Consider the following 21346-nt stretch of genomic DNA (forward strand, 5'->3'; position numbering starts at 1 on the left):
CGTGGGCATTTCCAAAGGAGGCCAGTTCATTCTGCAGCTTTTTTACCATAGCTTTGCCTGTTTAGAATGTATTTTGTCCAAACCATCTCTCTTCCCTTTTAGCAACTCGCACATCCAGCCAAGTGAACTTCCCTATTGACTTCTTTGAACACAACCAGCAGCTCACAGATGTGGAGTTTGGAGGCAATGACCTGCTGCAGGTTTACAATGCTCAGCAGATAAAGCACCGACTCAATTCCACTGGCATGTATGTGGCCAACACAAAGGTAAATGGGGCGATTTGGGGATTCTGTTGGGCTTCTAGGTGACATTATTCATAGCATGCCTTTTCTTAGAAGTTTGCATTGTTCAAATGACCCTTTACAAATCCCATGATACTGTCAGATAAGCAGTGGAGGCATCTGTGTGCAGATGTCTGATTCTTAGCTCAGCAGTAAATTTCTGACTTGACCTTTCTGAGCTGTAATTTGTTTTCTGCAGCCTGGGGGTTTCACCATTGAAGTGACGAACAATAACAGCACAATGGTGATGACAGGCATGCGGATCCAGATTGGCACACAAGCGATAGAGCGAGCGCCCTCGTACTTGGAGATCTTTGGCCGCACCATGCAGCTGAACATGACCAGGGCTCGTTGGTTTGACTTCCCTTTCACTCGGGAGGAAGCCTTGCAGGCTGACAAAAAACTAACCATCTTCAGTAAGTCTTTGTTAATTATTTGCTTTGACTACCTGTTGGTTTTGCTTGGGTGGGTTGAAGCTGCTGTGCTTCACCGTATAGCACAGAGGGTTTCCACAAGCTGTTTGTTTGAACTCACCACAGAAACAGTTTGAGGGGCGGATCCTGCACATTTAATAACTTTTTCTTTATGGCCCAGTTTCTGGCTGCAGTGGATGAATGTGCAGAATCTCAGCTCAAGAATTTTGTGTTGAGGCAATAGAGAAGTGGCCTTGAAAAGGAGGTGAAACTGTCAGAGTGGGTGTATGTTAATGATGCAGTATAATTGCTGTCCTGACCTTAGGAGGCTATGCTTGTTGTATTCAAAAGAAACTGTTTTGTTAGTTTTTAAGAAATTTTTCTCATCACTGCAGTTGGGGCTTCTGTGGATCCTGCCGGAGTCACAATGATGGATTCCATAAAAATTTATGGCAAAACCAAAGAACAGTTCGGATGGCCTGATGAGCCCCCTGAGGATTTCCCCTCAGCTTCAGTGAGCAATGTTTGTCCCCCAAACCTGAATCAAGGGAATGGCACTGGAGACACGGAGTCGACTACCCCTGCTGCTGCCAGTGGGACTGTCCTGGAGAGGTATCTCTGCAGTCTTTCTCTTGTTTCTCCTTTAAAATGGGTAGTGGCTCTAGAATGGACCTAGGTAATCTTGTGTGCCTTTCTTAACTGGGAGAATTTAAGGGAGTCAGTGAGTTGTCCTCACTGCCATACAAAACAGCATCTGAAAAGTCAGTGATTATCTTCTGAGCAGGGCTTTGTGCTCACCCTTGATTTATCTGGTGGAGTAGATGAATAGATTGTGCGCATGCTTCGTGTTGCTAAGTTCATTTGTTAACAGCAGTCTTGAAGAGCTAAAAGATTTCTGCTGCCTTGGTACATTTTCTCATTTCAAGCTGGCCCTTTTTCATTCTCTAGAGCTCACAAAGGTTAGGCCTCTCTGAATTTAAGTTTTGAGGAGGACTTTGTGTGTGACCTTGCTTTAGGCGAGTGGTTCCCACCAACTTATCTTGTAGCCCATATGTCTCAGGTTTAACTACTGTGGTGGACAAAGTGTTAGGTCTCACCCTGCTCCCCCACCCCAATGTCAAGTCAAACCACAAGGGTGAGCTTGGCATGTGTTTAGCAGAAGAAATAGAACTTTTTTTTTTTATATCCACCCTGCGTTCTTTCTCTGAGCTCACACAGTCTGTGCCATAAGGGTTGTAGAAAGCCTGGCAAGCTGGCAGGGATAGGAGGGACACAGATCAGAGAGGAACTACCACTGCTGAAAAATGAGCATTTTAAGGGATATGCTGCTTGACTGTGAGTTAATTTTGTCTTACTGAAATTCTCAGGTGAAGGTTCAAGGCTTGAAGTGACAGTTGTGTCCAATTGAAGGACCCGTTTGGCCGTCCTTTAATATTTTGTCTAATAGTTCATGGGATTTTTCCCTGTGCTTAATTTCTCTTTTGTTCCCTCCTCTGCTGTGACATCTCCACAAGATGTCCCTCTCTGCACAGACATGCTTTCTGGTTTTCCAAAGCAGTGGGATTGTATTCTAAAAACTCAGAATCAAAAAAAGGATTCTTTTTATTTTTACTTGCGTGTTACAGAATGCAGCATGTTTACCTTATAAAGGGCCTCTTGAGTAGGAACAGCTAATGGCAGGGAAGAGGCAGCTTTCCTGTCAGGAGTTTGGTGTCTGTTCTTCAAATTTCACCTTCAGCGGTGCTTTAAGCGATGTGCTTGGCTTCTCTGTGCTAGGTGGCCTGGATCTCCTTTATTTGTTTTGCTATTAGGCAAGTGTCTGCTGCCCAGATAGAAAGAACCATGCTTAGATTTACTGTATATAGTGCTCTCCCGGCTTCCTGATTTCCCCATTTAATTTGCCTTTTGCTTAGAATGTGTTCTAGGGAGATTTTCTGTGAGCTTTACACATTTTTATTTTTTTTTTCCTTTTTCTTTGCTCCCCCAAAGTTCTGAAACTGAGTCCCTAACCACCCTGGACCGGTTAGTATGCCATCCTTTTCTCTGCACGAATGAGTGTGTGTCAGAGAGACAGAACACATGATGTGGCTTTTGTTGACTGTTTTTTTTTTTGTTTTGTTTTCCAAGTGACATTTGCTTCTTTACATTCTGGTCATTGCATGGCAGATGGTTTAGCAAAATGTAAAGATGAGGTGGTTTGCAGGTTTTTGCTGTATACAGCGTAACTGTTGCTTGTTTGACAGACTCCTCTTTTCGCTTTGTTCCCCTCCTTGCGTCTTTTTATCCCACTTATATTCCCCTACTAGCTTTATAGAGGGTGGCTGCGGGTAGGGGAATGTAATGTTATTTATCGCCACCAGACCAGGCAATTGTTTCTTCTACCTTGTATCCAATCCTATGCTGTCATTTCTCCCCTTAATGCTATCTCTTCCCTCCTTTTTCCTGTATTCTTGCACTGCTCCTTCTGGCGTGTCAGATGGCATTTCAGGTAGTTCTACCGCGAGGCATGAAGTGGTGCTGCAAGGGAGATTCAGCACTTTGCCGCAAGTTGTAAATAAGGTTTTCCCTTGGGGCAAGTATTTTACTGGCCTGCCTTACCGCTGTCAAAAGTTTGGACCTCAGCGTCTCTCACTTGGGTTGTACCCAGTGCTCCAAGTTAATTTTCCTCTGGAATATTTTGCGCTGAAACTCCAAATTGGAAAGAGCAACCTGTGTGAAAATAGCAAGCGAGTAGAATCTTGCTCCCTTAGAAAAGTCGGTTACGCTTTTTCCCATGTGTCATACCAACCCTTGATCTGCAGTCATATGTACGTCTGTGGGCCATGGTGAATTGGTACTGTCAAGACAATCCAAGTTATCCCTGCTGCAGGCTGCGTAAGGAAATGTTTTATCCTCTTTGGTAGAGAAAAGCCCCTGTCTTTCAGCTGTGGATTATTAAAGCAGTCCTAAGTTTGTCTGTGAGCGTGAGCCAGGTTTAACTCTGGTCTGTAACACAATGAAATGATATGCATGGTGCCTGTGGCAGGTTTTATCATGCTTTGATTTTGTACTTGGCATTCGTTAGCTGTCTCTGAGCTACTCATGACTGTAGCCCGCATAAAGCAAAGTGCTAAGGAGAGAGAAGGGTTGCTGTACTCAAGCCTGCTTTCCTTTCTCCCTTCAGGCTAGTAGTGAGTTCTTTAGAAGCGCTGGAAAGCTGCTTTGCTGTAGGACCAGTCAACGAGAAGGCAAGTAACTTTCTGAATACATTCTTGAGCTTTCGGAGATGGGGGAGGAGGGGCAAGATCAGCAGCACCTCCTGCAGCCCTGGGGGCCTGATACGGAAGAGAGCCGCATCCGTTTTGCTCAGAGCACTGATCTGAAAGTTGACTTAGCGAAAAGCATTTGAAACTAGTTTAGAATGACAATCGGCATTTGCATTTCTCGCTGGTGGGATTTTTGTGCTGTGGAGTGACCTCATTTACAAAAACAGCAGGGTAGAAGCCCATAAATCTCAAAAGGACTTTTCTTCTGTAGACATGTGAAATGTTCCTTAAATGTCAAATAATAAATTGAGGAGGCTATCAAAACTGTATTGAAGGAAGGCAGAAACTTGCATGCACATTTTAAAGAGGGGAGTGAGCTGCAGATACACTGAGAAATCAGACTCACACATCACCTGAATGTTAAATGTACTGAAGAATGTTTTTCTGTTCTTGGGAGCAGGAGAAGAATAAGGTGGCAGCTCAGGAGCTGGCTACTATGCTGCTGTCCATGCCAGCTCCTTCCAGCGTCCAGCAGCAAACGAAGAGCCTCTTGGCTAGCTTGCACACCAGCCGCTCAGCGTACCATAACCACAAGGTAACATGGTGCAAGGATTTCAATGTCTCCTGAAACTTGCCAGTTTATGGTTGAGGTGCACCATGCCCCTAGAAAGCCCTTCCTCCATGCAGCGTAAACCTGCTGTCTAATTTTCCTTTAGCTCCTGCTGCCTGCCCTGCTGGCTTTTGTGTTTCACCAGAACTTCACTGCTTAAAATGCTTTTTGAAGATTTTCATAGGAAATAATGTCAGTTAATCTAGAGAAATCAGGATCTCTTATGACATGAAGTTCATTTGCAAACTGCGTAGCTCTGGTTTCCGTTTCCACAGGCATCTGGCTTAGGGTAATAGGAAAATACTAGGGTAAGTGGTGGTTAGACCGTGTGCTAACATAATTGCAGTAAATGCACAGATGCCTGCAGCTAGCCTTTGCTAACCACTCGAATGGTTATGTTTACACCCTGGTCTTTCCATCCACATGTAAGCCCCAAGGGAAGAAAACGTGAAAATCCATTCTCGAGCCAGATTTCTTCTGCTATGGGATGACTTTTTAATATTAGTTTTCCTTCTTAGACGATACTGGCCAAGAGTTAAAGCAGCAAGTGTCAGATTTCCCCAGGATCTGTCCTGCAGTTGTATTCCAGTTGCCCTGTTGTGCTGCTGTCTGTTGTTTTTCTTTGCCTATGTTATCTTTCACTTTACAGGATCAAGCATTGTTAAGTAAAGCCATTCAGTATTTGAGTTCCTCAACCAAAGAAGGAAAGGACCTTGATCCTGAAGTGTTTCAGAGGCTGGTCATCACTGCTCGATCCATTGCTATCATGAGACCCAACAATCTGGTCCATTATACGGAATCAAAGCTGCCACAGTTGGAAACAGGTAGAGAAGTTTGGATTTTTCTCCAGCTTTCTCCTGTGATAACTGAACGTGTCTTGAGGCATCTGGTTCTTTGTGACAGGGGACTGTATTTGACAGGTTTGTTAGGCATGTGATAGGCCTTGTTACGAGGACATCAGAGCCTCTATCAAAAGCCATTTCAAGTAAAGTTGGTGTTACCCTGCTTTTAATGTTTTCCCCTGCACATATCTGACAAGTGTTCTTAATCTGTACAGAGAATGAAGAAGGGCAAGAGGCCCAGAAACAGGCTGAAGGAGACGGCTGCACTTTTATTACCCAGCTGGTCAACCACTTCTGGAAGCTACATGCATCAAAACCCAAAAATGCCTTCCTTGCCCCTGCCTGCTTACCAGGTGTGCTAGCTCTTCCTTTGCTGTTGTAAAGCTTGTGTATTTTGAAGGAGGCTATTTTAAGCTTGTGAACAGAGAAAATGACTTGTTCCAAACTAGGCTTACGGTGTTAATGATGCAATGCATGCTTTCTAAGGTGTGTCTGCTCTTGTGCTTTTGTCCAGAAGTAGTTGTATTGTGCTAGTAAAAAGGGACTTTTTGACTTCATGGGTGGTGTGAGAGGATATTCAGTGGTGCTGGCATGAGGTGTGCACAGTATTCCATTAGGCAGACAGGACTGGTGTATAAGCTCATTTTGGATTGAAATTTCTATATATTTGTGGTACTGACATTGTGCCTTGAAGTCAACAAACAAAAGATGCTTCCTGCAGTGTCTTACTCTATGTGCTGAAATGGAAAGATAGTTAATGACAGTCCTGCTTTTATTTTGCCTTAGGTCTCACTCATGTTGAAGCCACAGTCAATGCTTTGGTGGATATTATCCATGGATACTGCACGTGTGAACTGGATTGTATCCATACAGCATCCAAGATCTACATGCAGATGTTGCTTTGCCCGGTATGTAATTTTCCTCTGCTCTGCATCAGCCTATAACACTGGTACTATGAACAGAATTAAATACAGGTATAATGACAGTACATAGCACGGATACAAATTGGAGGCATGCAGCCGAAAACATAGAGCCAGAAGCGAACAAAGGAGAAATTTCTCCCCTTATGTTTCAGTAATGTTTGTGATGTGCTGCGTGTGGAACAATAAGTATTGCTTTATTGCTGGGGGAAACGGGGAGTTTAGAAGTTGGGCAGTGGCGTAAGTCTTACGTGAATCATGACCAGCAGAGAGTCACAAGTGTATTTTTAGCTATCTTTCCAAATTCTGTGAGTAAGCACTTAAAGCTAAGAAGTTTAATGACTAACTGTAAACCTTCTAGGATCCTGCAGTGAGCTTTTCTTGCAAACAAGCTTTGATCAGAGTGCTGAGACCAAGGAACAAGCGGAGACACGTCACCTTGCCATCCTCCCCTCGGAGCAATACTCCTATGGGTATGGAAGATCCATTCATCTTTGCCTTTAAATGAGCATGACTGACTTTATTTGTCAGAAAAGACAAGAAAATATAGTCTTTTAAATGGGGCAAAACCCAGTCTTTTTCCTTTATTTTCTCTCTCTTGCCCCCTGAAAACCTGTGCGTTTTTTTCCCAAACATTCACCTCTTCTTTGATGTTCTTGGGTTCAAAGAGGAGATGTCTCTGAGATATTCCCATTTCAGTGTTAGGGAAATCTGACTATTTTATCTTGGGGGGTAACAATCCAGACTGTCCTAGAATTCCTGTGTGTATTTTCAAGTCCTTATAAATCAGTCGTAAAGATGCGTGCAGACCAAAATCGGGGTATCCAATCTCCATCCAAGAGATAACTTTTTTAGCATTGACGTGAGTTGTAGTTGTCATGGAATCTGCTAGTGACTGGGGGTAAACTGAAGACAGCTTAGGTTTTTTTTCTCTGGCGTTAATTACCTTGTTCATGATGATGTGAGGAAATAGCACATTTGTGAATTAATCCTTTGTAACTCAGGAGATAAGGATGATGATGATGACGACGACGCAGAAGACAAGCTGCAGAGTTCTGGGATAGCAAATGGCGAGCATATCCGACAAGAAAGCCAGGAGCAAAGCGAAGTTGATCACGGGGACTTTGAGATGGTGGTAAGTCTGGAGTGTTTCTCTTTGAAGCTTTCCAAGTGTGTTAGATACTTGAGTTTAATGTATTTATGAGGAATCAGTTTGTAGGGCTCCATTAGCTGGTAGTGGTTTGATGAAAACTCTCGCTCTGTTTCCTCTCCACAGTCTGAATCTATGGTTCTGGAGACTTCCGAAAATGTGAATAATGGGAACCCTTCTCCCCTGGAGGCTCTTCTGGCTGGAGCAGAGGGATTCCCTCCTATGCTGGATATTCCCCCAGATGCAGATGATGAAACAATGGTGGAATTGGCTATTGCCCTGAGCCTGCAACAAGATCAGCAAGGTAAGATGTAGGCGTTATTGGCAGTCAAAAAGGTAAATAGAATATGAGGAAACTGGGAAAGAAACAAAGCAGAAGCTGCTGATGTCACCACCAACAAAGCAAAGATAATAGAACTATGAAATGTACAGAGAAGGCCAGAGTTAAGATAATTCTCCCATAGAAAGATACTCATAATTTGTTTTCTTCTTGCAGGGAGCAGCAGTAGTGCACTTGGACTTCAGAGCCTAGGACTGTCTGGCCAAGCACCCAGCTCTTCTTCTCTTGATGCCGGAACGCTCTCAGATACAACAGCATCAGGTAACTGTTCACTGCAAGGAATCAAGCTTTTTTGATTGTGACCTAAATAATTACTTAAAATTTGTTTGTAAATACGGTTTTGAAGAACTAATAATTATTGGCATCATGTATTTTTGATATAGCGTATTTATGGCCTTTTCCTGCTTTGATGGACTTTCATTATAGGCTTCTGAGGAAGTTATTTCCTCTCCTTAAAATAAAGCAGACAAAATAAACCATATAGTGTATTTCCTTTGCATTTATAAACAACCAGATGTTGTTCTTCAAGTAACTTGCATGATTGTCAATTTGATGAGAAGGTTTCCTTCTCAGGGTATCACCCCTCCACTGCTTTTAGCAAGCTTAAATGTATTGATGGACACTTCTAGGTTCCCTTTTGATTTATAGTTGAAAATTGACACAAAAAACAAAGACAAATACTCGTGGCTTTTCTTTCGTAGCATGTGCGTCTTTTGAAGTTATATCAAGGCAGTGTTTTTACTTGTAACAGCTCTCTTTATTCTCTTAGCTCCAGCGTCTGATGATGAAGGCAGCACAGCTGCAACAGATGGCTCGACTCTTCGGACTTCACCTGCCGACCATGGTGGGAGCGTGGGCTCTGAGAGCGGTGGCAGCGCGGTGGACTCCGTAGCTGGTGAGCACAGTGGTAAGTGGTTGTACCTCTGTTTTCTACTGTAATAGGACTTTACCAGAGTGAGAGGGGGTGGGTAATCCCTGGCAAAGAAGAAATCTCAGTTGCAAATAGATGATGCTGTGCATCATTTTATGTTTAATGCCACAGTGCCTTACGGACTGAGTATTTACTCACTTTTTGTAGTTTTCTAGAGGTGTGGAATCTGCAGTAGTTTTTACTGGCCTGTAATAACAGAATGCAGTAGCCTAAAGCAAGACTGAAAGAATTCACTGTACTGCTGGATAAGTTTGGATGAGATAGAATTCATTTATCTCTTTTTTGCTGGGGACTGATACCCAGGTAAAACTACTCACAGTCTTTTATTAAAAATACCATGTCGGTGCTGCTGATCCTGTATACAACATGCGTCTTCTGACTCTGTTTAAATTACTGCTGTGGAACCAATTCAATTTGGGCCACAAAGATGAGGCTGACAAACAAAAGAATGCTGGGGGTGTTAAGTAGCATCTGTAGAAATGACCCTTACAGCTTTCTGAAGGTAACCAGAGACACCTACTCCTTAGAACCAGAGTTCCAAAGGATAGTTCAGCTGCGTCAGTTGCTATGAAGCAGGCAAGAGGTATGTTCAGTTGCGCTCACAATGTCTTTTCCTTTTTCCTTTTTCAGTGTCTGGCCGTAGTAGTGCTTATGGGGACACGACAGCTGAGGGCCACCCTGCTGGACCAGGCAGCGTCAGCTCAAGCACAGGCGCCATCAGCACTACCACAGGCCAGCAAGAGGGAGATGGTTCAGAAGGGGAAGGGGAGGCAGAGGGAGACGTCCACACCAGCAACAGGCAAGGGGCTTCGTTTTCCTCTTCAGGAATAGCACATCTGGTCTGCAGTGTCATTTGTTATGGAGGAGTGGACCATAGGTGCTGAAATTCGTGGAGTATCATTTGTGACTGTTGTATAGTAAAAATTGAAAGTGAGAAACATAGAATAGAGCAAACTACAGCACTGGAAAATGCCTCCCCTCTGTGAATTCACCATGTCACATGTTAAACATATACGATATATGGCCCACAAAACTGCTGCCTGTACGAAGTGATGAAAAAATCCTGCATGAGTCTATTAAACAGAGGAATCGCTACGGCTTGGGAGCTTGTGAAATTCAGTGTTAGGAAAAAAGTATGTGCAGAAGTGCGAAGCTCTTTGGGAAAGAGCTGCAGTTTTTCATTCTCTGGGAACAGATGCTCAGTCATTTTTACAGTGCGGTTTGGAGCTGATTTGTAGTAGCTGTTTCTAGACAGTTGAATTCTGCGAGTAGTCGTGGTAGGCAGTGTAGTTCTGAAGTGAAGAGCTACGTCTGTTGTCAGAGTTGCTCTGCATCTTTGACATCACTTGACGGTAAAGTCAGAGGGAGTCCACTCCTGTCCGTGCTGATTTGATGACCTTAGGATTTTTTCCTGCTCTGCGTTTATGTGGTGTGTTGCAGTGATAATCCTGATGGGTCTAGCATTTCTTGTGGTGTGTCTGAAGTCCTGCATTTCTAATTCCTGGCTTCTTGACTTCCCAGGCTGCACATGGTCCGACTGATGTTGCTGGAGAGGCTGCTGCAAAACTTACCTCAGCTGAGGAATGTTGGAGGAGTCCGGGCCATTCCTTATATGCAGGTAACTGAGCAGGGCTCAAGAGTTAAGCCTTAACAAAATAGTTCATCAGTACTACTGCTGCTGGGTTTCTGTTCGCACATGCTTTTCCCTTTCTTTTTCCTGCCCAGTCAGTGTGGGAGTCCAGCTCTGAAGTGTTTGATCCTTTGCACAGCATTTGCGCTAGACATTTACCCTTTTCTCAGCGTGGCATTAGTTGGCTGACGAGCCTAAGGGCTAAAATCGTTATATTTGGGAGGGTCTTTGGGGTTTATACTGAATGTTCCTACCAGGATATGATGGTGCAGGCAGAATTTGGGAAAGAACATAAATTAATCAAGGTAAAATCTGCAGGGGTTTTATGAAAGATAATCTGTATTTATCTTAAAAACATGGAACCTGCCGCCTTCTCATTCTCTGACTTCTGTTCCCAGGTTATTCTGATGCTCACAACAGACCTAGATGGAGATGATGAGAAAGACAAGGGGGCTTTAGATAACCTTCTGTCCCAACTGATTGCAGAACTGTGCATGGACAAAAAGGTAAGCTGTGGTATGAGCACCCACCCTTCGGTTTGCTCCTTCTAGACAGGGCTTCTTCCCATGGAGGAATTAAATACATAGGAGTCATAGAAACACATTGCGGGATGGATGTGTTCAGGCAGTTTATTTGTCTTGGCTCACTTCACAGAAGGTGGAAAATAACGAGTTGTAACTCTCACTGTTTCCGGGTCCCGGCATCCACAAGTGAGCATGAAAATTGGTTTCACTTGAATTAAACTTTTGAAACAGGCATGATCAGTGATGCATAATTGACATATATACCTTTTCATTTGTATAATACTGTTCTCTGGCATGCAGGCCACTGTCTACCCTTATATTGAGGAATTTGAGCTGCTTTTTTAGTATTACTGCTTGAGCTTAAATTAGAAATGCTTCATGAGGATCAGAGCCCTGAAAACTAGGATGCTTGGGACAATATGCTCAGCTCTGTAAGTAAGCAAGCAAGCTCTCTCCTTGCAGGATGTGTCTAAGAAAAATGAACGCTCTCCGGTGAACGAAGTGCACTTGGTAGTCATGAGGCTGCTTAGTGTGTTCATGTCCAGAACTAAGTCAGGATCCAAGTCTTCCATTTGCGAGGTAAATTCTTCAAATGCTTTGTCAGGGGGATGATGTGACTGGGGGGCTTTTGTTCCTCAGAGGTGGTCTAAAAGCTGCAAACTGAAATAGCTGGTCTAAAACTGAAAAAAATGTTAAAAGCGCTTTGGAAAAAATGATGAGGAATCTGTAATGTTAGTTGACTCTTGTGGAAAAAGATCTTTGGTGAAGCTCAGAATGGAGGAAACGGACATGTAAAGACAACTGTATTCGCTTATTTTGTGCGTGGTTTCTGACTGAGCTAAGGGCAGCACATTAATGATGTTATTTAAAACGGTCTAGCAGATTTTTTCCTTGCATCTTACTGGTGCTGAAGGGGTTAAAGAGGATTTGTAATGTGATTATTGGAAAGCAATATGCTGCTGTGTCAACGTAAAAGTCGCTAAGAGGATTCCTTAGATATTTGTTGCTAAAAGGTACAGTAATAAGGCATAAAAAGCAGTATGTGTGGTGGGAAGGAGATTAATAAAAAAGCATAGAGGTTAAAAAATTCAGTCTGAACTGCATCAAATTTTAATGAGCTTATGAGCTGTGGGGTTTGTTTGGATTTACAGGGCTGCTTTAATAGTTTTATTTACAGTAGCTTTTTCTCCAGCCTTTGTTATTCACTTGAGCTTCCCACAGAAATCAAAGCTCATCGTCTTGCAGAATGCAGGTGGACCAATACCTGGGTGGAGCAGAGCCTCTGAGCGGCATCTGCAACAGGGACTCTTTCTCTACCAGAATTCACCCCCAGCTGGCCAAATCCCAGATAAACAAATAGAAATCCCAACTTTAAAAAAAAAAAAAAAGGGACGGGGGAAAAAAAGACCAAAAAAAAAGCCCTAGTCGTCTAATCCATAGCAGAGTGGCCTCTGGCACATGTGTCGAGGGGAGATTAGACTTAAGAGGAGATTTTATTTGTTTTCCTTTACTAAGCGCTTGTTCAAAAGAGTCTCTGTAAATATTTGAGTTGCTTTTCATAAACACAAAAAACCCAAAAACCCCAACCTCAGACAAACCCCAAACTTAAAAGCTGCCTGTAAAGTTTCATAAAAACCTGCTCTCTTATCCACACTGTCAGCAACTGCTTGTCTGATTCTCACAGCTTCCCCTGCTCGTCCGACACGGTGATTCTCAGGTGCTGTAGTAATCCACCTCCTCTTTGTTCCAGTCTTCCTCCCTCATCTCTAGTGCCACTGCTGCTGCGTTGTTGAGCTCTGGTGCTGTTGACTACTGTCTGCATGTGCTGAAGTCTTTGCTGGAGTACTGGAAAAGCCAGCAGAACGATGAGGAGCCTGTAGCCACCAGCCAGCTCCTGAAACCTCACACTACTTCTTCGCCACCTGACATGAGCCCATTTTTCCTCCGCCAGTACGTGAAGGTGAGTCCTACCTACCTACGCTGTTAGTCTTACACGACCTGCAGTAAAAGGCTGCTGCACAGAAGCAAGGGAAAGTTCTTTGCAGAACCGGTTTTCCCTTAATAGTACAATTAAAATCCATTCCCTTAGCACGTAGTTACAACTGGGATTGCTCCGAGTTCCCTGACAGAGCAGCCCAGCTTGCTGTATCCATCGATGCACCCCTAAACCAAGCAGTTCTGTGGGGCTGCTCTCACTGTTTCTGGTTGAAATATTAATCTCCCTGAAGGGGGGCTACTCCATCGCGTGACTCCGTTTGCTTGGCAGGCAGAATTTCTGTTCTGAACCATCGATGCTTATTGTGGCAAGGAAGCCTAGCAGCTGATGGGGATTTCCATGCTAAATCCTAGACTTGTACGACCACCATGGTGTTTTTATGCTAAAATTCTGCTGGAGTCAGGGGGGCTTTAATTATGTGTACAGGTGCAGTGAAAAAAGCCTAGTTAAATGTAAGAATGTCTCCTAAGTTGAAAGCTTATATATGAAAATGCCTTATTGCTACAGACCAGCTTCCGGCATCCTAATAGTTACCATCTAGTTAAAGTTCTCATGGCTTGTTTTTATTTATCAAATGGGAGCGTTTCTTCTGGCTGTAAAGGTGCAGAAAAGCTTTGTTTTTAGAGAATCAATGAATGCAGCCTGTAGCTTGTCATGCCATCACGCTGGGAGTGTTCGGTGCCAGAGCCTGATCGGTTGCTTTTGGTTTCAGGGTCACGCCGCAGATGTTTTTGAGGCCTACACTCAGCTCCTGACGGAGATGGTACTGCGGCTGCCCTATCAGATCAAGAAGATTGCGGACACGAACTCCCGCATCCCACCTCCCATCTTTGATCACTCCTGGTTCTACTTTTTGTCTGAGGTGAGTGAGAACGTGATACACCTACAGATTTTAACAAAAAAAATCCAGTAATGTTACCGTTCATGGGAGGTAGGAGCTTTTGCAGATCTGATCTCAAATCCATCTCTGATTTTTAATTTCCCTTGAAAGAAGGTGAACTGTTGTCTTTGTTTTATTCTATAGGAATCTATAGGAAAGCATACATGAAAAATAAGATTGCTGTTATTTCCTGTAACTCAGTGTTTGCCACCAGAAAACTCGGATAGAAAACCTTCTCTGAGATGGTACAATGTAACATTGTGCTGGTGTGTTGGTACTTAATTTAGTCCTTAGAAAAGAAATGAGTAAGGTATTTGGAGTATATGTTTTCAGTTCCTTTGGTTGTAAAGCTTCCTACTTGAGATAGCAAGTTATCTTACATTTGCACAGGTGTGGGGTAGGATTTCTTAATGAGGCTTGACTAGCTTTCTGTTTGAGGTCATAGATGACAAAGAATGATTTTCAGAAGCTGTTTCGCATTGGCACAGCTCGGGATGCTGCAGTGTTGCTGTGTCATGTTTCTTCTGCCTGTGACGTACTTTTACGTGTTACTTTACAGTACCTTGAATCTGACAGATTCGTGAATGCACCTCCCGTATCTTTTCTTTTTGTAAGAAAACACATCGTATTTTTGTTGGCACAGGTTGCCTTCTGGTGAGTTCACAGTGCTGATGATATAGGCTTTTCTTTGTCTAGTACCTGATGATCCAGCAGACTCCATTCGTGCGCCGCCAAGTCCGCAAGCTTTTGCTCTTTATCTGTGGATCAAAGGATAAATACCGCCAGCTCAGAGACCTGCACACCTTGGACTCCCATGTTCGTGGAATCAAAAAGCTCCTAGAAGAGCAAGGCATTTTCCTTCGTGCCAGTGTGGTCACAGCAAGTTCAGGCTCTGCCCTGCAGTACGATACCTTGATCAGCTTGGTAAGGAAAAGCGTGCCCCTGTACTAGGGAAGAAGTGTTTGTTGCATTTGTGTATCAGTAACAGAAATACTGACGTGGTGTTTAATCCCGTCCCATTGTGCTTTTCAGATGGAACATTTAAAGGCTTGTGCAGAGATCGCCACACAGCGAACAGTAAACTGGCAGAAATTCTGCATTAAAGATGACTGTGAGTTCTTCCTCTGAGAGTATTTGAGGGAGCAGAGGGGATGCATTATGTGTCGTGGTTTGAATCAAGACTTCTCAGATGGGGAAGCTCAGCAGCGAAGGGGGAACACAGCTGAGAGTTTTGAGTAGGACTGAACCGTTTCCAGTACTAATTATCACACTGCTCTAATTGCATCTGTTTCTTAGCTAAAGAGCACAATATGGTGTAATGGGTAACTTACAAGAATGGGAGTAGGAGATCTGTGTTCTCTTGCTCACGCTGCTGTTGTTCCAGGGTATAATTTGGGATGAAACATTTTACCTTTGTGTACCCAGATGTTATGCTTCTGTAGTGTAGGGATAGGAAGGTTCTGCGAGGTTGTGGGATGGCCCTTGTCGTGATCAAAGGGCTTTTTGTTTTGGGCTGGGTTTTTTTTGCTTGCTTTTTTTTAATTCAGACTTCAAAGATTTTCTTCTCTCTGCAGCGGTTCTCTATTTCCTCCTTCAAGTCAGCTTTCTGGTAGATGAAGGAGTGTCACCAGTTCTCCTGCAGCTGCTCTCTTGTGCTCTGTGTGGCAGTAAAGTGCTGTCTGTGGCTTCATCCTCCGGATCATCGAGCACCTCTTCCACCTCTGCTCCTGCAGCTTCGGGCTCTGGGCAGCCAGCAACACAGAGCAAATCCTCCACTAAAAAGAGCAAGAAGGAAGAAAAGGAAAAGGAGCGAGAGGGTGAGCTGCAGCTGTGCCCTGTTCTGTGGTGTTTTAAGGGGATGGGCTGCTCCTCTCAGCCTTTCTTATTTCTGTTTAGAGAGAACTGTTTGCTTCTCGTTGTGGTAAATACCACTGTTGTGAAAGCATCATGGATCGTGGCAAGGGCACTTGCCCTTATTCAGCAATAATTGGGAGAGAAGAGTAGTTTTTCCATATATAGATTGGAGAGGGCCAAAGGTGAAGCTGTATGCCCTAAGAGTCGGGGCTGAAATTAAGTGCTGAGTATATCCCAATCACAATGAGTATTTGTTAACTTGAGTGGGCTTTACGTTACCTAATGTAAATTGCCTGTTCCAGTGACCACATAGCTTCCACCTGACTTGTCTCTCCTGGGTCGTAGGAGGTTGCAATGTTCACAGGGATTAAAAGAAGCACTGGAGATGCACACCCAGTTAGCTCTGCTCCTCAGTGATTGTGTTCAGACTTGTTTCCTCTGTCTGACTGGGAGGAATGACTCCTGTATGTTGGAGCCAGGGCTGCTGCTTAATGGTTACCCGAAGTCCTGGGAAAGTAATTAAGCTTTCCTATAAAAGTCATGGGCATAAATTCTCTCTTGGCTTTTCCTCAAGGAACCGTTTTGGCTTTCTCTGTTAGACGATTCTCTGTGAGTCTTTTCACTGTCCATGCTTATCCTTTTCTTTTTATCAGGACGTGTAGCATATTTCTCAAGTCCTTACTGGCAAGTTTTCCAACAGTTTTCTTCTGTGTTAGTCAGGAGTACTAGGTTATATTTTTTTGGAAAAAGAAAGGAACATTAAACTTGCTTGTTGCCTGAAACACAGTAATTTGTCCCAATTGTCTTCGCTCTGTGATTTATAAAATAGGAAACTGGCCTGCCATCTGCTTTTTTAAGTCTGTCTGTCTTCTGCCACTTGATGTCCCCTAGGCGAGAGTTCGGGCAGTCAGGAGGATCAGCTGTGTACAGCTCTGGTGAACCAGCTGAACAAGTTTGCTGATAAGGAGACCCTCATTCAGTTCCTGCGTTGCTTCTTGCTGGAGTCCAACTCGTCCTCCGTGAGATGGCAGGCCCACTGCCTCGCGCTCCACATCTACAGGTGAGCTGGGAGGGAGCCTCTGACCTGGCTCTTCTTCGCCAGCCTCAGCTCAGTTAGGAAGAGCTCTGTCCTTGTGGAAGAGCTAATGCTTGAGCCTCTGTCCTGAAGGATGCTGAGGCTTGCAGATGATTGTGTCCCCTTGAATTGCTCATACAGTTTTGCAGTTATTTGGTCTGAAGGTAGTAGTTGTGACTTATTGATCAGCTTGAGTTATTGTCTGCAAGAAGCATTTTATTTCTCTCTGCAGAATCCGGCTCCTGACATGTATGGGAGTAGGCACTTGTGGAAAGTGAATTTGTGAGGCAGGTGCAGACTCATACAGTTTAAAAGATGGGAGTTATATAGGGAGAGGCACGTTTCAGGGTGCTGAATTCCTTCCGGACTCTGTTCAGTTGTTGCAAGACAGCTGCTTTCATTTCAGAGAGTGCAGGAAAACTGCTGGTGGCAAGAAGAGATGAGATTTAACTCTGTGAACTCTGGTGTATAGCAAGATAATAGCTTCCAGGTTTGGTGAACTGTAGCATGTATTTTCCTTTAAAATAAGATTGTGTGCTATGCGGTCAATATAGCTGTCTTTACAGGCCTAATCGATATGTAATCCATTCAACAGGAACTCTAACAAGTCTCAGCAGGAATTGCTGTTGGATCTCATGTGGTCAATCTGGCCAGAACTTCCAGCCTATGGAAGAAAGGCTGCCCAGTTCGTAGATCTTCTAGGATATTTCTCTCTGAAAACACAGCAGACTGAGAAAAAGGTACGGTGAAAAGCAGGTGCAGCATCCCAGGTCCTGCTGCTTCCCGTGAGTTATGTTAGTGCTCGTTTATGATACAGCTGGGACAGATTTTCTGTCAAAAGAGCTTCTGGTGGAAATTTTTTTTGTTCCCAAAGTTTTGAATGTTAAAAAATGCAGGGTCCTGAAAAAATTGGGGAGTGTGGATTTTTATTTTATGGTTTGGGTGTTTTTGTTGTTGTTCTTATTTGGAAGAAAGCTTCCTTCCCACAGGAAGACTTTGTGGGACAAACACATTTATCTGCTAGCTCTAATTTTTAGATTTTTGACATTTCAGCTCCTAGAAATCTTCTGTAACCACGACTTTTGAACAGAGGAAGTGATAGGATTTCTTAGGGGACCAGGGGGCTTGAGAACAAGTAATTTAGACGCACTGATACTTGTATGTGTATGTTTAAAGAGCTGGGAATGCCTTACGAATCGTGGCAGGCATTTGCAACGATTGGCTGGCAAATAGCATTGTTATTGTGGTAAAGGTCTAATTTTAGGATCTTTTACGTTCCTGGGTAATGATTTAACCACATAAATTCCTGTGGGTATAGTGTGTGCGTCTTCTGGGGGACCTGGAATGGCACAAGATGAGATATGTTTATGTCTTTGTAGCAATAAAAAAAAAGTTGAGAAGACAATTATTTTCCTAATTGTATTTCAGTTGAAGGAATACTCCCAAAAGGCTGTGGAGATCCTCCGGACTCAAAACCACATTCTTACCAACCACCCGAACTCCAACATTTACAAGTGAGTTACTTCTGACTTGGATCCATTTCACTAAAGGAGCTTTTTAGCAGAGGAGCTGCGATCCCCAGGGGAATACGCAAGTCTTCTGATAAAGTTGTGGTGGAGGAAGGACCCCTGCTGAGATCGCATGCTTGCTGCAGCTGGTCTCGGGAGAACAGCGGATTCCTTCCTGCCATCTAAAAAACGTGACATTCCATCCACTATCAGCAGTAGTTTGGTTTTAGCTTTTTTGCTTTTATTTTTGCTAACTGTTACAAAATACTAGAACAATTGGAGGATATAGACTTGCAGAATTAAGTGTTGTGTTTTCATACCTTGGCAGTTAATAATTATACTAAAACGCTGCCTAGTGAAAACCAGTAATTTTCAATGTGTTTTACATTGTAATGTTTCTGTTACTATATCTGGGACTGGGACTACAGGTAAACTAAAACTATTCTGATGGAATGCCTTGTGTTTAAAATGCAGTGAACGCTGAATTACATATGTCAGTGTTTTTCCCCTCATTCCAGCACGCTGTCTGGGCTAGTGGAATTTGATGGCTATTACCTGGAGAGTGACCCTTGCCTTGTCTGCAACAATCCAGAGGTGCCCTTCTGTGTAAGTAACTGCTGTTCTTAAATCCTTCCCTGTTTTAGGGACCCCAGCCATTTCCAGCAGCATGATTTGCTGTGTTTCCGAGTTTTTGGGGATGTATAGGCAGCGTGTCCTTGTTTTTGTCTTCTCAGTACATCAAGCTTTCCTCCATTAAAGTGGACACGCGGTATACTACCACCCAACAAGTGGTGAAACTAATCGGCAGCCACACCATCAGCAAAGTGACAGTGAAGATAGGAGACCTGAAACGAACCAAAATGGTCCGAACCATCAACCTCTATTACAACAACAGGACAGTGCAAGCCATAGTGGAGCTGAAAAACAAGTATGTTCATCCATGTTTTTTTGTGTGCAAGTCTCTGAATTTGACATTAATGATTTCTGCTGAGGTGCCTGGCTTCTTGTTTTAGCTAACGTGAATTCTTAGACTGTTACTCGACACCGTCAGCCCGCGTTGGGTGGGATTGTTTGGAAACTCCTACAATAAACTGTTGAAGAAAAGATGCAAATTTCAGCTAGAGCTTGAAATACGCCTGTTAAATTTGTGGATGCAAACGTTGTACAGGCTCAGTTTTAAGCACCTAACTTCATTGTGTGGAAACCGGTATTAATACCAAGAGAACCTCCTGGAGAATTTGACTCAGAAGGCGATTTGGATGTTGCAGCATGTCCAGAAATGCAGAAAGCGTTAACATTAGTTGTTTGAAGCCATATAGTAAAATTAAAATGAGAAGCTGGATGGCCTAACACTCGGCTGCTGCTTTACCCACGAAAAATGGCTCCTTTTCAATACATTGCTCAGTCTGGAGCCAGTTCTGCTTATATGCTTTCCCTGCTTACTTCTTGAGATGTTCTCACCAGAATCAGATCTCTTTGGCTTAGGGATTAATCTGTGGCTGCTGCTTATTGCTTATTTGAAGTCTTAATCCTCTGTGACATCACAAGTGGCTGCTGTGGAGAGGATTATGATGTCACAAAGAGAGGATTCTGACTTCAGGTTGAGAATAAGCAGTGGGAGCAGATGAGATCTTTAGAAATAAATATCCTGTTTTCATGCAAATGTCCTTACTAATAAAAAAATGGAGGTGAAAATCCCTAGAAAATGTCTGTAGAATTAAAGTTTTTCCATGAGGCATCAACAGCTCTTTAATCCTAAACAGTCTCTCTCTATGAAGAGGATAAAGGCTTAAAATGTATTTCTGGCTACATATCATGTCAATACAGAAGCTAAGGAAACGAATCCTAGAACTGCTCTCCATTCATCCCATTTAAAGTAGATTTGGAGCTGAGACGGTTGCATTTGGCTTCTCTTCGTACGTGGGCAGGGAGGGTACTTCCCCGCTGAAAAACTCTGCCGCTTTCTTTCCTTTTCCCAGGCCGGCTCGTTGGCACAAAGCTAAAAAAGTCCAGCTGACCCCAGGCCAGACGGAGGTGAAGATTGATTTGCCGCTGCCCATTGTGGCTTCGAACCTGATGATTGAGTTTGCCGATTTCTATGAGAATTACCAAGCTTCCACGGAAACCCTGCAGTGTCCCCGGTGTAGCGCATCCGTCCCAGCCAACCCGGGGGTGTGTGGGAACTGCGGCGAAAACGTGTACCAATGCCACAAGTGCAGGTACGTCATCCTCGTTCCTCCCCACACAGCCAGCGCCAGGGGTTTATGCAGCCCTTGTGCTGTTGCCCAAGTTGGATGTTCAACAAAATGCCCTGCTATTTAAATACATGATTCTGGTTAATACAAGCGCACAATCAAATTAGTCGAGAAGTATAAAACAGGCTTACAGGGATTTAATGTTAATGCAGGCGAACAAAGGAAACCTGATACAACAATACTGAAAGAACGCAAAAGTTTCACATCAAGCCCTCAGAAGTTTAAAAAAGAAAATTCCCAGGAGGAGGTTATTTTTGGCCTGCCTGTTCAAGGGCATGAGGCTGGAGTTGAATTCTACAATGGCAGGGGGGTTTCCCCGCAGGATCCCTGACTTAGCGTGCTGGACAGACAGTGCTCGCTTGTCTGTTCAGAGCTTTTCTGCTCTCCTCATTCAGAGCAGGGCTCCGGGCATAATTTACTGTGCGCTGTTCAAGCTTTCACTACAGTATTATAAATCCTTCTCTTTTGTGAGTTTTGTCTCCTTATCTGATACTTCTTCTCCCCTTATTGTTGTCCCATATTCCTTTCTAATCCTCAGGGGATTCAAGGTGTTTAGCAGATTCTTTCCATATACCAGGTGATTACTGGAATATCGAAAGGTTTCCACATCCCTTCTTGAATTATGGGAGCTATAAATCAGTCCGTGCTGTGCTACTCTACTCTGCAATGGGGTAATAAGTATGCTGTAGCTCGTCCCACTGCAACTGGGCAAACACTGAAAGCCATTGAAAGCTTAGACCTTACAAAACAAAATGGTTTCCTTTTATCTGTGTTCTCGTAAAGGGCACAGTGCCCTAGTCTGATGTTCTGCTGGGAATTACTGTAGTTCAAGTAGAATTGTTAGGAACAAATTCACATCTGTTACTGCTTTTTTTCCGGCCAGGGCACCACT

The 21346-nt window shown here is 43.6% G+C and overlaps 1 protein-coding gene across 4 annotated transcripts in view; it reads left to right on the plus strand.

The window, feature by feature from the left end:
* The window catches only part of UBR4 (ubiquitin protein ligase E3 component n-recognin 4), a 78598-nt gene that overhangs the window by 30390 nt on the left and 26862 nt on the right, over positions 1-21346 (plus strand). The window contains exons 47-75 of one of the 4 annotated variants that reach the window (XM_063354105.1): positions 103-266; positions 481-697; positions 1090-1306; positions 2684-2716; positions 3858-3921; positions 4400-4534; positions 5199-5373; positions 5607-5744; positions 6178-6299; positions 6673-6784; positions 7316-7446; positions 7588-7765; positions 7958-8062; positions 8553-8708; positions 9363-9531; positions 10254-10350; positions 10761-10868; positions 11349-11465; positions 12637-12846; positions 13595-13744; positions 14459-14686; positions 14795-14873; positions 15337-15579; positions 16508-16676; positions 17287-17431; positions 18120-18205; positions 18718-18805; positions 18934-19127; positions 20179-20418. In XM_063354105.1, coding sequence (XP_063210175.1) covers positions 103-266; positions 481-697; positions 1090-1306; positions 2684-2716; positions 3858-3921; positions 4400-4534; positions 5199-5373; positions 5607-5744; positions 6178-6299; positions 6673-6784; positions 7316-7446; positions 7588-7765; positions 7958-8062; positions 8553-8708; positions 9363-9531; positions 10254-10350; positions 10761-10868; positions 11349-11465; positions 12637-12846; positions 13595-13744; positions 14459-14686; positions 14795-14873; positions 15337-15579; positions 16508-16676; positions 17287-17431; positions 18120-18205; positions 18718-18805; positions 18934-19127; positions 20179-20418 — 4270 coding nt within the window. The remainder of the gene's footprint in view (positions 1-102; positions 267-480; positions 698-1089; positions 1307-2683; positions 2717-3857; positions 3922-4399; positions 4535-5198; positions 5374-5606; positions 5745-6177; positions 6300-6672; positions 6785-7315; positions 7447-7587; positions 7766-7957; positions 8063-8552; positions 8709-9362; positions 9532-10253; positions 10351-10760; positions 10869-11348; positions 11466-12636; positions 12847-13594; positions 13745-14458; positions 14687-14794; positions 14874-15336; positions 15580-16507; positions 16677-17286; positions 17432-18119; positions 18206-18717; positions 18806-18933; positions 19128-20178; positions 20419-21346) is intronic. The other 3 variants (XM_063354106.1, XM_063354107.1, XM_063354108.1) reach the window with 3 other exon arrangements.

This window comes from Chroicocephalus ridibundus, chromosome 16 (assembly GCF_963924245.1).
Source record: "Chroicocephalus ridibundus chromosome 16, bChrRid1.1, whole genome shotgun sequence".
Lineage (NCBI taxonomy): Eukaryota > Metazoa > Chordata > Aves > Charadriiformes > Laridae > Chroicocephalus > Chroicocephalus ridibundus.